Source organism: Chiloscyllium punctatum, chromosome 10 (assembly GCF_047496795.1).
Source record: "Chiloscyllium punctatum isolate Juve2018m chromosome 10, sChiPun1.3, whole genome shotgun sequence".
NCBI classification, from domain to species: domain Eukaryota; kingdom Metazoa; phylum Chordata; class Chondrichthyes; order Orectolobiformes; family Hemiscylliidae; genus Chiloscyllium; species Chiloscyllium punctatum.
Genome location: NC_092748.1, coordinates 62,281,323 through 62,303,572, shown reverse-complemented (window position 1 = coordinate 62,303,572; position 22,250 = coordinate 62,281,323). Strand labels below are relative to the sequence as shown.

The following is a 22,250-nucleotide window of genomic DNA, read 5'->3' as shown; positions in this document are numbered from 1 at the left end:
AAATGTGTTCTGCTTTCACTCACCCATTAGCATAGACAGAGGTGAACAGATTAATTTGACAAAATATTAATAGAGGCAGAGATCTGTGTTTCCAATTGAAACATGGAGAATGGATCCAATGATACTACCAAGATATGTGAATGCCTGACTAGCCATAAAAGATGGATGTTTCCTCAGAAACAGGCCAATCACATCTGCGACATGGAAGAAGAAATAATCGAAGCAATCAATGTACAGGGGACCCTGATGACATCTTGTCAGGCACAGTCATTAACAGCTTCTTCAGTATCTAATTCAGCTATCTGAAATGAATGTGGGGAATCATAATCACAGAATCTGGGTCAGGAGACAGCCTGATTCAGAATTGTGCCAAACAATCTAAAGCAATCATATGAAGAAAGGACAGATATAAAACCTATATTTATATCATTTCACTTCAATATTTTAAAAATATCAGTTCCCAGCTAAGACAATAGTTAAATGCTATTTACTTAAGTGCTCTTGCACTTCCAAACAAAATAAGAACAATCATTTTGCACATCGATAGTACAAACAGAAATACAGTATAAAATAGAAATATTACAATATCCTCAAAATGTGATATGGACACTATTAACTCAATTAAAGTAGATTAAGTGAAAATGAAACACTTAAAAACATAAACAGACAGGGTAAGAAACTAAAAGCAGAAAAATGATGAAAAATCTGAAATTAACAAAAAAGTTAACCACAACCATGAGGAAGCTAAAGATTAACAACAAGATACAAGAAAAACAGAAGGCAGAAAGTGAATTAAAGAGAAAAAAAGCAAATTGCAGAACTGAACTAAGCTAGGCAAAGCAGATGTTTTGGCTTGAAATGGGGTAAGTCAATTTATCAGGGGCATCCCATTTTAATGGCTACCTGGTGATTCCTGCAAAATGTTAGATGAGGACTGTTAACATTCATAGCTTCAGTCAGGCTTACAGATACTGATACTGTTCTTCCCACCAAGCTCTCTGCATCTGTCTTCCTGTTTCCAAATATTTAGTAACTGATTCAATGTTATTATTCCAGTAGAGGGCACTACTAAAGCAGATAGAAAGCCAGAGCACGGACCTTGTGAGGTGATTGCCTGAAGAGGAGAACAGCACAAAGGTTAAGTGCGTGATAACACAAGTACAGTGACACTTGTAAATGTTATAACGATAGTTAAAAATTTTTGAAGACATAATTAGTATTAATAGAAAACTAATCAACCTATGTCAAGTTATGTTAATTAATACACTTCAAATGTATTTTTAGGATCCATTTTCTCTATTTATGTCATGCATTGTGATGGAATGGAGGATATAATGCTTAATGCATTTATGGAAAGCAAAAGCATCATCCTATTCAGTTTCAATCTATCCATTCTTTGCAGTGTTCACCCACACTGAGTTTATAATTTTCTCCCAGTCAGAATGCACGCACTCCACAAAACTGATGATATTAATAACAGACATTTTGAAAATTATGTCCATGACATCACTGAGGTGCTGTTGTGATCAAAGCTCCAATCTGCCACTGGTGTTTTCTTTAATGTTTAAAAGGGTGCTGTCGTATTTATAAAATAGTAATTGACTTTTCAAATCATTCATTTAAAATACATAATATATTTTACAATGCATTTATGAATGTTAAATGTATTTTTATATTTTAAAAAATTGATTAGACATGTTTCCATAACTGATCAGTTCAAAGACTTGGATTCATTAGTTTATCAATTAAGCTAGTCATTGTACCTATTGTTAATTTCATTATACTTCACTGTCAACAGAAAGCCCTGCATGTAATTACTCTGCATTTTAAAATGCTGCTCACATCACACAGTTTCTTTTGGATTATATTAGATTAGATTCAATTCCCTACAGTGTGGAAACAGGCCCTTCGGCTCAACCAGTCCACACCGACCCTCCGAAGAGTAACCCACCCAGACCCATTTCCCTCTGACTAATGCACTAACACTATGGGCAATTTAGCATGGCCAATTCACCTGACCTGCACATCTTTGTGACTGTGGGAGGAAACCCACGCAGACACGGGGAGAATGTGCAAACTCAACACAGATAGTTAACCGAGGCTGGAATCGAACCTGTGAGGCAGCAGTGCTAACCACTGAGTCACTGTGCTGCCCTATAAGTCCTACTGTGTGGAAACAGGCCATTTGGTGCTTTAACATCAGCTGAAAGTACACTTATTTAGTTTACTTCCAGTGTGGAAACAGGCCCTTAGGCCCAGCAAGTCCACACCGACCCTCCAAAGAGCAACCCACCCAGGCCCATTCTCCTATATTTACCCCTTCACCTAACACTACGGGCAATTTAGCATGGCCAATTCACCTAATCTGCACATTTTTGTGTTTGTGGGAGGAAACCGGAGCACCCGGAGGAAACCCACGCAGACACGGGGAGAATGTGCAAACTCCACACACACAGTTGCCTGAGGCAGGAATTGAACCCGGGTCTCTGGCGCTCTGAGGCAGCAGTGCTAACCACTGTGCCACCGTGCCGCCCACTTATGAGCAGCTTCAACCTACTGCCACAGTCCCCCTGAATCTGAAACATCAATTTTCCATGATACTTACTTTTTTCCCCATTTTGAAACAACCTACATCATATGCCATGTCTAACACCAAGGGTTGGATTTTCCCCATGATGGTGATGTAATACAAGCTGGGATGGTTTCTGATTAGAAACTCATCTCCAGTGCAAAACTAACTGAAGTTCACACTTTTGGTAGTCTGAGCCCATAACTTAAATGATGAATGGCTTGTTGTTCACTTAGAGTCAGTGGATGTAGGAACACAGGTGGGTCTGATGAAGTGTCAGATTCAGTTAGATACTGCATGGCAGCCACCATTGAGATTGGTGTTGAGATCTGTGGTTGGCAGCAAAGCCTTCCACTACACCAATATGAAGTGAAATAAAATATAAGAACCGGAGGCTTAGCATGCAGGGCAACATAGACATAATTTTGATGCTGTGTCAGAATGCCGGTGGTAATAACAGACAGGAGGGAAGTTCTCTTTCCAGAGGATGACAGGAGATGACCAGCTCATCAAGCAACAGAGACAACTCTATGCTCCTCTGATTCTTCCTTGCTAAGCTGCCCCTTTCCAGAGCCTCACTGTCCACAAGGACCACATCTCTCCAGGCAACCGTGTTATAGAGCACACAGACATTCATCATAATTACAGAGATCCTTGTAGGACGACACTTAAAGGTACCACTTGGCCAGTCCAAAAACCAAATCACATCTTCAGAAGACTGAAGGCCTCTCAATAGTTACCCTGCCAAGTGGATGGCATTGAATATACTGCCTTTGAGTCTCTGTCTGGGGGCCATATAGAGGGATTAGCTGATTTGTCTTTGAGGGCCTTCGCTTTTCCCTTAGGAACCACCCATGCTCCGAGGGAGCTGGAGTGAAGGTCTGAGGCAGCTTCTGCAAGGAACATGGCAGGTCCCATGAGGAAGGCCCCTCTGCATATGGGGAAAAGTCTTGTTGTAGGTTGCAGACCAGCTGTACACTGAGGCAGTGCAAGTCCTTTCTGTTGATGGATCTCACTGCCCAGTCACTGTGCGCGCTGATGGCCACATGGGTGCAGCCAATAAAGTCCTGTTGCTGGGACAATCCAGCAATTTGTGGTAAAACCCAATAGCCTCTTTCAGCTTGTGATGTCCAACTAATTATAAATCTGTCACCTTGTTCAACCTTGGCACAGAAGACACTTGTCATCTGGATGATGAACTAGTTTGGACTCAATGAAAGCTTGAAATCCTGGACTTAATAGTTGATTCAGGGGAACTGGACTCATACTTTCCAAAGAGTATTTAAGGATAGGTAATAAATGCTGACCTAGCCAGAGACATATACATTCTGTGAAAGAATTTGCCTCAATATTGCATCTAATTAATCAATGATAAAAGATTGAAGAATAAACAGTGGAAACATAAAAATGTAGGGAACTAGAGTCAATTCAAGTACAATAGAAAGGACGGCAGGAAATGAACAATGATGAAATTAAGAGGGAAAGAGAAAACAGGTAGACAGCAAGGAAAAGTATATGGGATTCATTAAAATCTCCAATAATTTACTTTTGAAGCAATGAAACTGCATTAAATTATTCACCTTCTGGGGCAGACAGGTTGGATAGCAGCCATTAACAATCATTTTGTTGTGTAAGGGATAATTACACTTTTAATTGTTAGACCTAACTTTTGGTTGGGATTTGAAAAAGAAATAATGTTCATTAAAGCAGCACTGTGAAACTGACAGAAGAATGAAATGTGAAGTGCTGTTTTTGTGATGCTAATGAATGAGAAGACAAATTGTCAGGGAAATTATGCTGATTTGCAATTCAGAGAGTATCTCTGCCTCACTACAAACTGCTTGGTTTCCAAATACACAATGGCATATTGTTCATATGCTTTTTTACAGGCAAGTTCTAGGCATTCAGCATTCATTCCATGAAGTGATAATACCTGAAAGTTTTCCAGTGTTCAGTGATCCTGGTCACATATTCCTAATGGGACCCTGGACTACTATGCACTATCATGTCTGTTCATTATCTAGGGGGAATTGCTGTACGTATGGCTCTGAAATTCATCTTTATCACTAACCTGCTAATGCTATCTATCAATTCAGCCTCTATGTAATAGAACAGTAATTAGTGTAAGGCTTGAAGACTGGCTGAATGCTAGACATATGGTTTTAATAGCAATTCATATGATTCCAAATGAAACGATATATGCCAAACTACAAAACTCACAAACACTGACAAATACCTACAACAAAGAAAATCTCAAATGAAAGGACATTACCTGAATAACAGTTGTGAGGATTGGCCTTTGACATAGTCAATTACCTCATGTGGGTTGAATATTAATTTCCATTACATTGGATTTCAGGATTTTGGACTCATTTTTTTAATGCTGCAAGTTAGTATGTTTGACTCTGAAAACTGAAAGCCTCACAATCATTATTAGCAGTTTCACACCTTCTGAAACAAAAGGCTTTTGATATTGAACAATGCCCATTCAGCAATAAGATTTATTCGATTGCCTGCTTAGTCACCCAGAGGTAGACAATACTTTCTGAAAGTACTACATCAACTGGGGACAATGTGTTACCTATGTTGTTGGAGAAGCACTACTTCAAATAAGTCAAACTTGAGTTGGTCTGACCATAAAGTCAGTGTGGATTGTTTGAATGTATATTGAAATTATTTTGAATACTTTGTGTGAATTATGCACTTTCTAGGTACAAGTCTTTGTATAGTGTAGCAGCTACTGTGTGTTGCCTTTAACATTAAAAATATCCATAAAAGTGCTAGTTACAAGAGGAACACATACTGAAGATCATAACAATGCATTTTCATTGAAGTAGGTGCTATCATTACTATTCTAAACATCACGGTATCACCTGCAAATAGACTGAAACAACAAATGTTACTGATGTCATAATTGTGCATCTACATTGGAAAGGACCTCAGTGTTGCTGATGTCATTGTTGTGCGCCAATTGGTCCAGCTGTCCTCTTCATTCACTGCCTCCTGTTGTATCCCTCACCCTCCTATTCCTTGCTTCACTTATTGCACCCCTCAGTGAGGACACAAGCAGCAAGTGGGAGGTGAATGGGCTGGCAAGCTCAACTTCAAGTGAGGCAGCAATCGACAAGCATCCAAACCAGATCAAAATCCCAAGTTGAGGGAGTTGATGGAAATAGACAACACTTGCTTCTTAAAAAAGTGAGATGGTAATGAATTGTAGAAGATGAGGACAATCAAAGCAACATTTTATTAAAGTGATGATGCAGGCACTGTAATTGTGTGCAGTGGGAGCACCTTGTAAATGCAGTGACAGCAAACACAGCCATTTAATATATTAACTATCCTATGGAAATTACAGCCCATCACACAGATGGTCATTTGAATTTTTCCAAATGAAGCAGGCTGAGCGGAGTGGATTGGAGGAGGGGTTGGAGGGCAATATTGTTTGAGAGACAACACTTTGATTAACTGAGCATGTTAATAGATTGAACTTCTGCCCATTCAGATACCTTGGCTGAGTTTCAAAAGATCCAAAACCACTTACCTCAGCAACAATGCTGAGTTCACATTTTGAATGACAGATTTAAAAGGTTCTTAAAAGATCTGTCTGTCTTTTACATGATTGATAATGAGAAGTTTGTCTGCTTTTGTAACAATTCATCCACTTGATGGGATTTCAAATCTTTGACTGTGTTTCATGAATAAGAGGTTTATTCAGTTGCAGGTGTATGTGAGTAAACCCCTGTTGATTGGTGGAAGCTAATTATTTAATCAGCACATGGCTTCGAAGGTCCAGCCTGTAAGAGATAGTATGCGAATGTCCATGGAGGTGACATGGGATCACATGGGGTGCCATGGAAATGGCTGAAGGATGAGAGACAAGGATTAAAGTGCTTGACAGCAATTTATAAAACTGTGCCAGAGTCTTAATGAACCCAGGCAAGCCTTCGGACCAGTCCACCTTGGTACTCACCCACTTCTGAACTGTGTCCGGAGGAAGCAGATCTGACTCAATCATGCTCCTCAATTCCCAACACCTCCCTGGAACAAAAGTCATGCACTTTCATGGAGACAGGCCCCCACTCAAGATTCCTGCCCCGATAGTGAAAATGCAACACTTTGCCTGCGCTCAGTCTGGTGGCATTGCAGTTCTACTTGTAAATGCACATATTTCCTGTAGAACTTTCTGGAACTTTAAGAAACTACGTGGTTTCTAAGAAAGGAGTGATAAGTGACTCAGCCAACATGTTTATGATGTGATCATTTTATCTTTTAGATTTATGTAGTCAACTCAGATACTCAAATAGGTTTAGGAAAAAAGTTTGAAGAACTTGATTGCTTTGCAAGTTGTTGATTAATACATTTTTCCCATTGTGTCTAAATTAATCTATGCATTTTAAAAAAGTGATTTATTTTCCCTTATAGATTGTGGTTTTTGATAGGTGCACATTTTTTTAAAAAGGCACGAGAAAACTCTTTTTACTGAATAGATTTGTTCTTTTTCAGATAGTAACATGAGCGAATCACAATTTTCCTGTCTTTTATATATTTTCTCTTTGCCATTGGAGTTCTCTCATTCCCTATGACAACTTTGACAACTGGCACACTACTTGTTTGATACTAAGTTTTTAATGCTACAGATATTAGTATTGAAAATGTTCCTATCAGGATGATAGAATCCCTACAATGTAGATAGAGGCCATTTGGCCCATTGAGTCTGCACCAACCCTCCAAAGACCACCCTATCCTATTCGCACAACCTCGCATTTCCCATGGCCAATCCACCTAACCTGTACATCTTTAGACTATAGGAGGAAACCAGAGCACCCGGAGGAAATCCACATCAACACCGGGAGAATATGCAAACTCCACACACAGTCACTCAAGGCTGGAATCAAACCCGGGTCCCTGGCGCTGTGAGGCAGCAATGCTAACCACTGTGTGACCACAGTATAAAGTAAACTAAAATGGAAATTAAGGTATGTCTTACAAGGGAATCTGTTTAGCAGTAATATATTTAAAAGGTAACAGCTTGCAAACGATTAATCTTCCAATTCATTTCAATTGTTATGTAATGAGTCAGAATCATTATTCCGCCTGATTAGTCATATGGACATACCTTGTACCGTTAACTCCACAGTGACTTGGCGATTTCCAGCAACATTGGCAGTTTCACATGTGTACTTTCCAGCATCATCTTTTTGCACTTGTTTTATGACTAGGCTGAAGGTTCCACGTGTATTTTGCTCAGTAATGTACCGATCATTCTTTGGGACAAGCTGTCCATTCTTGTACCATGTAACATGAGGTTCTGGATGTCCCCTCACCTGAAAGAGAAAGAATTACTATTAATTGTGCTGATGAGTGGCAAAAACTTTTACTTTAAGTATGGGGAGCAACAGGGGATGAATTCTTCTGTTCATTTAGTGTTCTACAATCATAAATGTAAAGTGTTAACTGTACAAATAAAAAGGTAAAGTCACTTCCTGACTTTATGAATGAGCCTACCATGGGGAACCTTATCAAATGCCTTGCTGAAGTCCATATACACCACATCCACTGCTCGACCTTTGTCGATCTGTCTTGACACCTCCTCAAAGAACTCAATAAGATTTGTGAGGCATGATCTTCCCCTCACAAAGCCATGCTGACTGCCTTTAATCACGCAATGCTTTGCAAAATAGTCATAAATCCTATCCCTCAGAACTCTTTCCAAAACTTTGCTGACCACAGATGTACGGTTGACTGGTCTGTAATTTCTCTATTCTCCTTCTTGAAAAGAGGAACAATATTCACCTCCTTCCAATCCTCTGGTACGACTCCTGTGGAGAGTGAGGAGGCAAAGATCTTCATTAGTGGCTTAGCAACCTCCTTTCACGGTTCCCGGAGCAGCCTAGGATAAATCAGGTCTGGCCCTGGGGACTTATCAATCTTAATGTTTGCCAAAATTTCCAGCACATCAACTTCATCAATCTTGATCTGGTCAAGACTGTATCCCAGCTCCTTAAAGTTCTCATTCACAACAAGGTCCATTTCCTTAGTGAAAACCGAAGCAAAAAATTCATTTAGGGCTTCCCCTATCTGTTCAGACTCCACACACAAGTTCTCTATGCAATCTCTTTTTGGCCCTACCTTCGCCCTGATCATTCTCTTATTCCTCGCGTATGAGTAAAATGCCTTTGCATTCTCCCTAATCCTTCTTGTCAAGCCTTTATCGTGTCCCCTCCTGGCTTTCCTCAGTCCATTTTTGAGCTCCTTTCTAGCAAGCCTGTTATCCTGAAGAAGGGCTGATGCCTGAAACGTCGATTCTCCTGTTCCTTGGATGCTGCCTGACCTGCTGCGCTCTTCCAGCAACACATTTTCAGCTCTGATCTCCAGCATCTGCAGTCCTCACTTTCTCCTGTTATCCTCTAAAGCTGTGCTAGGTCCTTACTTTCTCCACCTTATGTAAGCTGCCTTCTTCCTTTTGGCGAGAAGCTCCTTTGTTCTCGTCATCCAAGGTTCCTTAATCTTACTCCTTCTTACCTGTCTCAGAGGAACAAATGAGTGCCTCACTCGCAACAACTACTCCTTAAATAGTCTCCACATGTCTGCTGTACCCTTTCTATGGAACAATTGCTCCCAGTCTGTACTTCACTTCCCAACTCCTGTCTGATAGCATCATAATTTTCTTTTCCCCAATTAAATATCTTCCCTTGGTAAGTGCTCCTTTCCCTCTCCAAAGCTATGGTAAATGTGAAGCAGTTGTGATCACTGTTACCAAAATGTTCTCCCACTGAGAGATCTGACACCTGTCCTGGTTCATTGCCGAGCACCCAATTCAAAATGGCCTCTCCCCTCATCAGTCTGTCTACATACTGAGTAAGGAAACCCTCCCAAACATACCTGACAAAAATGGCTCCATCCAAACTATCTGCACTAAGGGGGTTCCAGTCGACATTGGGAAAGTTGAAATCACCCATAACAACAACTCTGCTACATCTGCATTTTTCCAGAATCTGCCCACCTTTGAGTTCTTCAATCTCTCTACTGCTATTAGGGGCTCTGTAGAAAACCTCCAATGAGGTGGCTGTTCCCTTGTTGTTCCTAACGTCCACCCACACTGACTCAGTAGACAAACCTACCTCAACAACCTTTGTTTCTGTAGCTGTGATGCACTCTCTGATTAGCAATGCTACACCCCCTCCTCTTTTCCCACCCTTTCTGTTCTTTTTAAACATTCTAAACCCTGGAATATCAAGCAACCATTCCTGCCCCTGTGAAACCCACGTCTCCGTTATGGCCACAACATTGTAGCCCCAAGTACAGATCCATGTTCTAAGTTCACCACTCTTATTTCTGACACTCTTTGCATTAAAGCAGACACACTTTAACCCTTTGTTTCATCGCATGAGAAACTTTCCCAATAGATTCACTACATCCTGTCACTGCCCCATCTGCAACTGCCCCCCTCTCAGATATGTGGCTCTGATTCTCACCCACGTGCCATGTGTAGATGGGCATCACTAAACATCGGCATTTGTCTCTAAGATCTTGTTAAAGACAGCCTCCCAAAGAAAATCCAGAATCAAAGATTGTTCATGATGTTTTTCTGAAAGATAATCAAATTTTACATTGGATTCACAACAAGGATTTTTCCAAAACAAGAGAACTCGGAAAGATCCTTTCCTTCAGCAGACTGAACAAAATGACTTCAAGTAGTACCCAACACAGGTGCCAAAACCTGAAAACTGTAACCCCATACATAGGATCTTTAGTAAACAAACAGTTATTGTAAGATTTGAGACTAAAAGAAATTATTTGTTTTTTAGAAAAAAGTTCCATGAGGGTGATCCTTCACTGAGGTTTGAGTATCAGCCAGGTTGTTGTTGCAATAAAAGTATTCAGTCTTTTTTTCTGATAGTTACAATTAGATTGTCCAAATAATTTTTGCATAGTATAATGTAGCCCATGTTTTGCTTCTGTGTTAATAAACTTTTACGTTCTTATTAAAAAGTACATTGACAGTCTCTTGTACTTAACAATATTCAGTGACTGACAACCATGTAAACAAAAATAAAACTTGTGATCTATCAAGTTATGCTTCACTCTAGGCTCTGACTTATTCAGTTTTACCATAAGTTGAGATCATGGTGGCTCAGTGGTTAGCAGTGCTGCCTCACAGCACCAGGGTCCCAGGTTCAATTCCAGCCTCGGGTGACCGTGTGGAGTTTGTACATTCTCCCAGCGTCTGCATGGGTTTCCTCCGGGTGCTCCGGTTTCCTCCCACAGTCTAAAGATGTGCAGGTTAGCTGAATTGACCATGCTAAATTGCCCGTAATGTTAGGTGCATTAGTCAAAGAGAAATGGGTCTGGGTGGGTTACTCTTCAGAGGGTTGGTGTGGACTTGTTGGGCTGAAGGGCCTGTTTTCACACTAGGGAATCTAATCTAATAACTTTACATACCATTTTGTACTATGAGCAGTCATCTAATAACAAAACTCATCAAACATAGAATCTGTACAATCATCAGAAACTAAGCTTTTTATCCCAAATTTCCCAGAGGAGAATGCAAATCCCAAAGATAATATCTTGAACCATTTACATTTAAGCATTATTAAGGCATTCCATCACTCTAGCACACCCCACATCAAACATCAGTTTTAACAGCAAATGCTTCTTTCTCACTAATAACCTAACAGTGAAACACATTCCAACATCCCAAAGACCGAATTAATCCTAGTTTGCTATACTGGATTTGCTGGGGAGGACAGCCAGCCAAAAATATTCCAATTCTAACTGTTTTACAATATCAGAAGTAAGTGACAGTCTGACAAATTATGCAACTGTGTAAAGGAAGGTGAAGACCTTGTGGTATTATTGCCAGGCTATTAATCTAAAGACCCAGGCAATGTTCTGAGGCTTTGGTTCAAATCCTACCATGGCAAGTGGTGGAATTTGAATTTAACAAACATCTGGAATTAATAGTTGTCCAATTATAGCCATGAAACTGTTGCTGATTGTTGGTGAAAACCTATCTGGTTCACTAATGTCCTTTTAGGGAAGGAAATAGCCATTCTTTACTGGTCTGGCATACAAATGACTCCAGAGGCACAGCAATGTGGCTGACTCTTAACAGCCCTGTGGGTGATAAAGGGTGAGCACTAAATGCTGGCCTAGACAGTGACACTCACGTTCTGTGCATGAATGAAGAAAAAGTCTTGACAATATAGTAAATATCAGCTCTTGTCTCTGGTACTCTGATTTCTGCTGTTGGGTAACCAACTTTGCTCTTGATCCAAATAAAAACGGAAATTATTGGCAAAACTCAGCAAGTCTGGCGGCATCTTGCAGGTGGGTAAGCAGATAGGTAGAGATGGAGCCCAGTGAGAAATATGAAAGGGTTAAGTGGGTAGGTAATCCAGGGTATTATGTATGGCAGGCCAGGACAGAAGGGAAGCTGAATAAGTGATCATGAGAGCTGATAGTAACAGAAAATAGGTAGTCTCTACTGAATGCAAATACTGTAATGTACTAATAGGTCTGAGAGTGGGCTCGCTATGCTATAAGCAACCCATGTCAGAACAGGACTGAATATTGGGGTGAATGAAAAACATAGAAGGTTGGCAGCTGGCTCTAAAGTGATTGAACTCGATATTGAGTCTCAGATGCTGGAGGGTCCCCAAAAGGAAGGTGGGATGCTGTTGTTCAAGCGTGTGCTAAAGTTTGTGCTGAGGTTTTTGATCCAGTTAGGCAGCATGTAACTTTTACTGAAGGTTTTATATATCAGTTAAGGTAGGCTCAGAGATTATTACAATGTGTCTACAATTCTCCAATGATGAGCACAATTGTGCAGGTACAAGAACGCGTTTCTGTGGATTTTCCAGTAGACTAGATGACAAAGATTCACAGTTTACCAAAGAAGTCAGTAGAACAGGTTGCAGGCTTGTTCACTGAGCTGGAAGGTTTGTTGTCAGACATTTTGTCACCATGCTAGGTAACATCATCAGTGAGCCTTTGGTGAAGCGCTGGTGTTCTGTCCCGCTTTCTCTTTCTGTGTCTTGGTCTGTTTACAGTGGGTGATATCATTTCTGGTTCTTTTTCTCAGAGGTTGGTAAATGGAGTCCAAATCGATGCGTTTATTGATGGAGTTCAGGTTTGAATGCCTGTTTGTCTTAGGCATCTTAACAGAAGCAATAATGCAGAGACTCAAACAAACAGCCACAATCCAACCCAAGCTTTGGGTCCGCTATGACCTTTGTCATCATGAAACAGAACAAATTAGAGGAAACCTACAATATCACCAACATCATCCTTATTGGCATAAACTTCACAAAAGAGGAAGAGAACAACAAGACTCCCCTTCCTAGATGTCACAAACAGTTAATGGAGAACTACACGCCAATGTCGACAGGAAAGCAACACATACAGACCATATACTTAACTACAGGAGCAATCATCCCAAAACCCACAAACGGAGCTACATCAGGACATTATTTAAACATGCAGGCCACAACACACTGCAGCACCCAGGAACTACGAGCAGCAGAAGAAAAATACCTGTACAGCGTATTCAAGAAGAACGGGTACCCGATAAACACAGTCCGCCGATTCTTAAACAAACACAAACAAGAAGACACAACATGCCCAGAGCTAAACTACCACACATCAAAGACATTTCGGAGATGACTACCAGACTACTCCAACCCCTTGACATCATGGTGCCCACAAACCTAACACACTGAAATAGTTACTTATAAACCTATATATCCCTATACCAGCAACCATCAAAACAAATTTCATTTACAAAAATACACTGCAAAGACTGTAAAAATCACTACATCAGACAGGCAGGCAGGAAACTAGCCACCAGGCTACACAAACACAAACTAGCCACCAACTAGCCACATGACCCACTATCACTAGTATCCTGACACACAGATGAAGAAAGACATAACTTTGACTGGGACTGGGACTAGGTCAGACTAAACAGAAACATGCACGTGGATTCCTAGAGGCCTGGCATTCAAACTGGAACTCATAAGTAAACACATCAATTTGGACCCCATTTACCAACCTCTGAGAAAAGGAAATGGAAATGATATCACACACCACAACACATAAATAGAAAGTGGGACAGAATACCTGCGCTTCACCAGAGGCTCACTGATGATGTTACCTAGGATGGTGATGAAACGTCTGAGAACAAACCTTCCAGCTCAGCGAGCAAACTTACAACCTGAACCTCAACTGGAGCTACAAATCTTCTCAAAAATTACAAGTTGGTGGAAGTTTATTTTTAGCTATTTCACAGATTTTAAAAATTCTTTCGAGGGATATGGGGATCACTGACAGCATTTCCTGTTCATAGTAATTGTGTTGGAGAAGGTATCATGAGCTGCCTCTTTGAACTGCTACAATTCAATCAGATTCAATCAATAAGCACATCGATCCGGACCCAATATACCGACCACTGTAACGGACAGCTGAAACTGACAACCAGAAGCGGCAGATTCAAACCACTATAAATGCCGGAGGAACCATCACAGAAGCGCTTCACAGGAGGCTCCCAAGCACTGAGGATGTCAAATAGACAGGGGACGAAACGTCTGCAACACAAATTCCCAGCTCGGCGAACACAACCACAACAACTTACATGTCATTTGATTTAAGCTCTGTTGTCACATTGACAATGCTGATGTGATGATGTTGCTATGCTTCTGCTGCTGTTGTCCCTCTAGGCAGTAGCGGTCATGAGTTTAGAATGTGCTCTTGAAGAAGCTTTGGGAATTTACAGCAGTGCATTCTGTACATGATACTCACTGCTGTAAATGCACATCAGTGGCATTAGAAATGAATGTTGAAGTTGGTGGATGCAATGCCAATCAAATAAGTTGCTTTGTTCTGGAGATGTATTTGTTCTTGGAATGTGGGCAGTGTTTCATCACAATCCAGACTTGTGCCGCTCTAGATAGTGCTGTGTTTGAGGAGGCAGGGCATTAGTTACAACCTCTGACCTGCTCTTGTAACAATATTTATATAGCTCGTTCCAGTTCAGTTTCTGATTAATGATAACTCCAAGGGTGCTGAGAGAGGGAATTCAGCAATGGTCACGCCATTGGGAAATTGTTGGATTGTCTCTTCTTAAAGATGGTAACTTAAGCAGCTGTGTAGTTTGAAGTTTATTTGCCACTTGTCAATCTAAGCCTGACTGTTGTCCAGATTTTGGCCATGGACTGTTTCAATACCTTAGGAATTGTGAATGGCACTGAACATTGACCTTATGATGAAGGGAAGGTCATCGACGAAATGGCTGAAGATAGTTGGGGATAGGAACCCCTGTAGTGATGTCCATGGACTGAGATAATTGATCATTGATAATCATAACCATCTTCCTATGCTAGGTATGATTCCAAGCTGCAGAAAATGTTCCTCCTGATTCTCATTGACTTAAGCTTTACAAGGATCTTTATTACCATACTCAGGGAAATCTGCCTTGATGTCAATGGCAGTCACTCTCATTTCATCTCTAGAGTTCAGCATCATGATGCATGTTTGTGTCAAAACTGCAATGAGGTTCAGAGCTGACTGGCCTTGGTGGAATCCAGACTTAGTGTCAGTCAGTAGGTTATCACTGAGCAAGTGTCATTTGACAGAAATGTCACTGATATTTTCCCTCACAATGATCGAGAGTAGATTGATGGGGTAGTAACTGACCGTATTTGATTGATCCTTTTTTTTGTGGACAGGACATACCTGCACAATTTTCCACATTGCTGGAAAGATAAATTTTAGTAACAATTCATAAAAACAAAAATGCAAATAAACAATCAGATCTGCTCATTCTGGCTTGGCAAAATTTCCCGTCAAATAAAGCAAATTGGTGTAGCAGATTTTCTTATACCAATTGATATGATTGTATGGTCAATATTGGATGTGATTTTTATTCCAGATTTTAAAGTTCCTTGTTCAGTGTGTAATGGCTGTAATTAGCAAATTTATGTGTTCATTTGATGCTATTTCTTTAGTTCTGTCTCTTCCTGAGACACTTAAAAACTGATAACACAGCTCACTAATTTCTTAATATAAATTCTTTAAACTCCTGTTTCTGGGGCTTTTCCCTCACTGCTTTTAAGTCACTTGATTACTGCCTTCTGCTCTGACTGTTTTGGAGATCGTGAAGTTGCACTGCTACTATTACATATGTTTCTCTCTGAAAGAAACCTGCACACTCTGCCTGACCATCTGGATGGATCTAGCATTCTGTCCTCCTGTGTCAGGAAGACGAGGCAACAGCAGTTTGTTTTCTATTCTATCCTTTTTACTAATGTGCTGAATTATTCACCACAAAGGTTTTAAAGACCTTATGTAGATGCACATAAGCAAAACTTCAAACAATCTGGCATCACTTATAAAACTCAGAAAATTACCATAGAAATGCAGAAACATAAAATATAGGAGCAGGAGAAGGCCGTTCGGCCCTTCGAGCCTGCTCCACCATTCATCACGGTCACAGCCGATCAATAGCTTAATCCTGCTTTCTCCCTATAACCTTTGATCCCGCTGGCCTCAAATATAGAAACAAATGCCCTTCCTTCTTAACACATGCAATCTAGAAATACAAATTTAACTTAAAGCTATACATGTTTTGGTTCACTTTAGATCCCGAGTTTCCAAATATCATGACCCTTCATCACAAATAAATAAAGGAAAAAGAAAGGACCATATTGCAAAGCATCCCTTTAACCATCAAGGAAATAAATGCTGTCCCTTTGCTCCTTCTATTCTCTATAACTGATAGAGGGTTTACACTATGTTACAAGCCTTCTTGGATGTTATCTATTTTCCTGGAATAGCTAGTGGAGGAAAGAATTATGAAAAATTAGATGTTAATTCAAAAAAGCATGGGGTTCGTCAGGAGTATGATAGATAAAGGTCCAAACAGTCATTGTGAACTGAGGATCATCAATTCAGAAACAGAAAACAAGTCGCAGAAATGGTCCTTGCACTAATTTGCAGGCCTGAAATTGCCATATCACTATGGCCATCAAATAAGCCATTTAAAAAATTGGCATTTTAGGATCATAATTCATAATTCAATAAAATGGAATGGATTATAATTAAACAAGTCAAAAGATTGCCCAGATTACAAATTGCCTTGCAAAGACATCAGGATACCCAAGCAGTGGCCGATCCACATCAAATGGAGTGCTCGTAAAAACATCCAGTAGAATGTTTTGAGGATAACAGCCATTAATTGTTGTTCAATGAAAAATCTGAGGCAACTTGAGCTTAAAGAGAATATACAATCTAGTCTCTTGAAATAAAACATGTCAAGGCCTGCTTTATAGAGTTTCAAGATTTACAGCTACCTTTTGAACAATGACTTTCATTATATACAACTTGTCCAGCTACACTACTGGGTAATGTTAAGGCTTTTATATCACCATTCATCTTTTCAGAGAAGACTTGTATTTCAAATTAAAATCCTAACCTTGTTACTAAGAATGCATCCAAGACTTATTTAATCAAACAAATAACAAGTTTTGTGATTAATGATCATTATGAAATCAAATGCCCTGATTTTTGATCCCAGGTCCAATTTACAGAGGTGGAGGATTCCCAGCTCGGCACATCCCACCTTTAAAACTGGAAGCCACCTTTAAAACTGCCTATTTTCGGTCGCGGAGATTGGGCTGGTTTATGTTGGGCTGTGTGACCCGGGAAGAGCTGAGGAGACAGCCTGTTCCCAAGATAGCTAGGTGGAAAGCCTGCCTTGAAGTCAAGCACTGACCAAACATCAAAATAAAAGAGTAACAAGTGTAAAGTAACTGCAGAGAGGCTAGTATCCTGTAACCAAGTCACCCTTTGTTTACTTGCGCACAGTACATTGACTGTGAGCAGCTAGCGCAGAGTCAGTCCCCTGAACTGAGGAGATTGTAAATCTCCTGGTTATATATATTTTTTTCTTTTTTTTAATCTTTTTTTTGCTGTTTTTTTCTCCTTTTTTTAACCCCCACACTACCGCCTAACTGCGGTAGTGCTTATTTTTTCCCCAGCACCCATGGTGTGTGTGTGCAGGTGTGAGACATAGGGAGAGACACAAAGTGCATGAATCTTTATTCAATTTCCACCACCAGGAAGATAGGAAAACACCCGAGTGACCAGTGACAAGCACTGCCCTTCACATCAAAGGGCAATGCTGTGTGATCAAAACAGTGAAGGGGAGGGTGGGGACTAAATCAATATAGAGATGGAGGGGGAAATAATGCACTCCACTCTCTGCGGCGCCCACCTCTCCCTGAACAACTCCAGGGTGTTGGTGGAAATCTCCTGGTTATTTTTTTTCTACTTTAAAAAGGGAGTGCAAACGCCCACACCCAATATATACATGGTCCACGGACTCCACAGTGCCACAGAACAAGCAGTTGGACTGGGAGTCCGTGAACCACCGCAATCTGCGGTTGCAGGGGACTACTGCGTGCAGCACCCTCCACCCTCTCCAACTCTATTTTGATTTAGTCTCTACCCTCCCCTTTACTGTTTGATCACACAGCATTGCCCTTTGGTTTGAAGGGCAGTGCTTGTCACTGGCCACTCAGGTGTTTTCCTATCTTCCTGGTGGTGGCAATTGAATAAAGATTCGTGCACCTTGTGTTTCTCACTGTGTCTCACACCTACACACACACACCATGGGTGCTGGGGAAAAATAAGCACTAGAGAAAAAAAGAGAAAAAAAAATGAAAAAATTTTAAAAAGAAGAAAAATAAATAAATAAACAGGAGTGTAAGGGCACTGCTTGTCACTCGAGTGTTTTCCTATCTTGCTGGTGGTGAAAATTGAATAAAGATTCGTGCACTTTGTGTCTCTCACTGTGTCTCACACCTACACACACACACCATGGGTGCTGGGACAAATATAAGCACTACCGCAGTTAGGCGGTAGTGTGGGGGTTAAATTAAAAAAATAATAAACAGTGCACTCACTGGCCACTCGGGTGTTTTGCCTATCTGGAGAAATTGGATCAGTGTGTGACTGTGTGTGCACATGTGCAAGGACTCTCCCTGTTGCTGCTTGGGGCCTGCCTCACTGCTGCTGCCTGGGACTTGCCTTGGGGCCCTTCCCCAGGACCTCCACCACTGCTGCAAAAAAAAAGAAAAAAAAAACAGGAATGGAAGCCCGGATGGAATTTCACATTGGCCCCAAGGTCCCGTACTTCCCGCGGGAGCCTGTGCCCCACAACCTGAGCCGCCTCTGGAATTTTAATTTTGTTTCTTTCAAAGATGTTAAAAGGAGGGCCCTGTATAGACTGCTGCTGCACACCGTCCACCTCTTCTCCCTCATCCACCGTCCGGACACGCCTTGGCGTGCCCATTTGCCACCGGGCAGTGGGGATCCCCAGTGGAGGGCTCTCTACGTGGGAGTCCTCCCCCTTTCTCTTGGGGATCTGGGGTGGAGGGTGCTGCACGCAGCAGTCCCCTGCAATCGCAGATTGCGGTGGTTCACAGACTCCCAGCCCAACTGCTTGTTCTGTGGCGCTGTGGAGTCCGTGGACCATGTATATATTGGGTGTGGGCGTTTGCACTCCCTTTTTGATTTCCTGAAAAACCTCCTCCTCTGCTTTTGGTTGCACTTCAGTCCCACGCTCCTGATCTTCGGGCACCCGGCACGGAGGAGGGATGCCAGGTCTGAAGACCTCCTCGTGGCTCTGCTCCTGGGCCTGGCCAAATTGGCCATCATCAGGTCCAGGCAGTGGGCCGTGGAAGGGGTCGTTAGGGCCGACTGCCTGCCCCTCTTCCACGGTTACGTTAGGGCCTGGGTGTCCTTGGAGAAGGAGCACGCGGTGTCCACCAACACCCTGGAGTTATTCAGGGAGAGGTGGGCGCCACCGGGAGTGGAGTGCATTATTTCCCCCTCCAACTCTATTTTGATTTAGTCCCTACCCTCCCCTTCACTGTTTTGACCACACAGCATTGCCCTTTGATGTGAAGGGCAGTGCTTGTCACTGGCCACTCGGGTGTTTTCCTTTCTTCCTGGTGGTGGCAATTGAATAAAGATTCGTGCACCTTGTGTTTCTCACTGTGTCTCACACCCACACACACACACACACCATGGGTGCTGGGGAAAAATAAGCACTACCACAGTTAGGCAGTAGTGTGGGGGTTAAATAAAAAGAAGGGAAAAAAAAATAACAGGAGATGAGAATCTCCTCTGTTCAAGGGACTGACTCTGAGCTGACTGGCTAACAGCCAGTGTACTGTGCACAAGTAAACAAAAGGTGACTTGGTGACGGGATACTGGCCTCTGGGCAGTTATTGCAGGAATTGAAAGCATAGTTAACCCGATGAACATATATCCATTGTTGATTGAAGAAAAAAAATTTTAAAAAAAAATAAAAATAAACAGGAGTGTAGTCCGCGCTCACCCCAGCCCGGACAGAATTTCACATTTGCCCCAAGGTCCCGTGTTTCCCGCGGGAGCCTGTGCCCCACAACCTGAGCCGCCTCCGGAATTTTAATTTGTTTCTTTTAAGGATGTCAAAAGGAGGGCCCTGTATAGACTGCTGCTGCACACCGTCCACCTCTTCTCCCTCATCCACCATCCGGACATGCCTTGGCGTGCCCATTTGACACCGGGCCGTGGGGATTCCCAGTGGAGGGCTCTCTACGTGGGAGTCCTCCCCCTTTCTCTCGGGGATCTGGGGTGGAGGGTGCTGCACGCAGCAGTCCCCTGCAACTGCAGATTGCGGTGGTTCTCGGACTCCCAGCCCAACTGCTTGTTCTGTGGCGCTGTGGAGTCCGTGGACCATGTATATATTGGGTGTGGGCGTTTGCACTCCCTTTTTGATTTTCTTAAAAACCTCCTCCTCTGCTTTTGGTTGCACTTCAGTCCCACGCTCCTGATCTTCGGGCACCCGGTACGGAGGGGGGAGGGCAGGTCCGAAGACCTCCTTGCGGGTCTGCTCCTGGGCTTGGCCAAACTGGCCATCAACAGGTCCAGGCAGCGCGCTGTGGAGGGGGTCGTTAGGGCCAACTGCCTGCCCCTCTTCCGCGGTTACGTTAGAGCACGGGTGTCCTTGGAGAAGGAGCACGCAGTGTCCACCAACACCCTGGAGTTGTTCAGGGAGAGGTGGGCGCTGCAGGGAGTAGAGTGCATTATTTCCCCCTCCAACTCTATTTTGATTTAGTCCCTACCCTCCCCTTCACTGTTTTGACCACACAGCATTGCCCTTTGGTTTGAAGGGCAGTGCTTGTCACTGGCCACTCGGATGTTTTCCTATCTTCCTGGTGGTGGAAATCAAATAAAGATTCATGCACTTTGTGTCTTTCACTGTGTCTCACACCTGCACACACATACCATGGGTGCTGGGAGAAAAATAAGCACTACCACAGTTAGGCGGCAGTGTAGGGGTTAAAAAGAAAAGGAAAAAAGAAAATAAAAATACAGGAGTGTAGTCAGCGCTCACCCCAGCCCGGACAGAATTTCACATTTGCCCCAAGGTCCCGTGTTTCCCGCGGGAGCCTGTGCCCCACAACCTGAGCCGCCTCCGGAATTTTAAATTTGTTTCTTTCAAGGATGTAAAAAGGAGGGCCCTGTATAGACTGCTGCTGCACACTGTCCACCTCTTCTCCCTCATCCACCGTCCAGACACGCCTTGGCGTGCCCATTTGACACCGGGCCGTGGGGATTCCCAGTGGAGGGCTCTCTACGCAGGAGTCCTCCCCCTTTCTCTTGGGGATCTGGGGTGGAGGGTGCTGCACGCAGCAGTCCCCTGCAACTGCAGATTGCGGTGGTTCACGGACTCCCAGCCCAACTGCTTGTTCTGTGGCGCTGTGGAGTCCGTGGACCATGTATATATTGGGTGTGGGCGTTTGCACTCCCTTTTTGATTTTCTTAAAAACCTCCTCCTCTGCTTTTGATTGCACTTCAGTCCCACTCTCCTGATCTTCGGGCACCCGGCATGGAGGAGGGAGGGCAGGTCTGAAGACCTCCTCGTGGGTCTGCTCCTGGGCCTGGCCAAATTGGCCATCAACAGGTCCAGGCAGCGGGCTGTGGAGGGGGTCGTTAGGGCCGACTGCCTGCCCCTCTTCCGCGGTTACATTAGAGCCCGGGTGTTCTTGGAGAAGGAGCATGCGGTGTTCACCAACACCCTGGAGTTGTTCAGGGAGAGGTGGGCGCCACGGGGAGTGGAGTGCATTATTTCCCCCTCCAACTCTATTTTGATTTAGTCCCTACCCTCCCCTTCACTGTTTTGATCACACATCATTGCCCTTTGGTTTGAAGGGCAGTGCTAGCCACTGGCCATCCGGGTGTTTTCCTATCTTCCTGGTGAAAAACAAAAAAAAAGAAAAATAAGATAAATAGGAGTGTAAAAACAAATAGGAGTGTCAGACACCCTGTCCACTTTGAGAGATTGCTCTGAGGGAGGTGGATCAATGTCAAGGACTCTCCACACGTAAATAATGGATGACTTTGTGACGGGACACTGGCCTCTGTAGAGATATTACAGTGGCAATGAGAGTAAAGCATGCTCCTGAAGAAATTTGGTCACAACAGTTGGCTTTCAGTTAGGGTAAACATTGTTTGCATCCTGCTGTTATTTGGGAAACTTGACTAGTTCAAAACCTCTGTAGAGGAGTAGCCCCAGTATGTGGAATGAATGCATTAATATTTCAAGGAAAATGTCACTGAGGCAGATGAA

General features: G+C 42.6%; 1 protein-coding gene across 2 annotated transcripts in view; it reads right to left on the bottom strand.

The window, feature by feature from the left end:
* LOC140482229 (myosin light chain kinase, smooth muscle-like) overlaps positions 1–22,250 on the bottom strand; it is a 430,871-nt gene that overhangs the window by 239,936 nt on the left and 168,685 nt on the right. For both annotated transcript variants that reach the window (XM_072579340.1, XM_072579341.1), the window contains one exon: positions 7,689–7,896. In XM_072579340.1, coding sequence (XP_072435441.1) covers positions 7,689–7,896 — 208 coding nt within the window. The remainder of the gene's footprint in view (positions 1–7,688; positions 7,897–22,250) is intronic.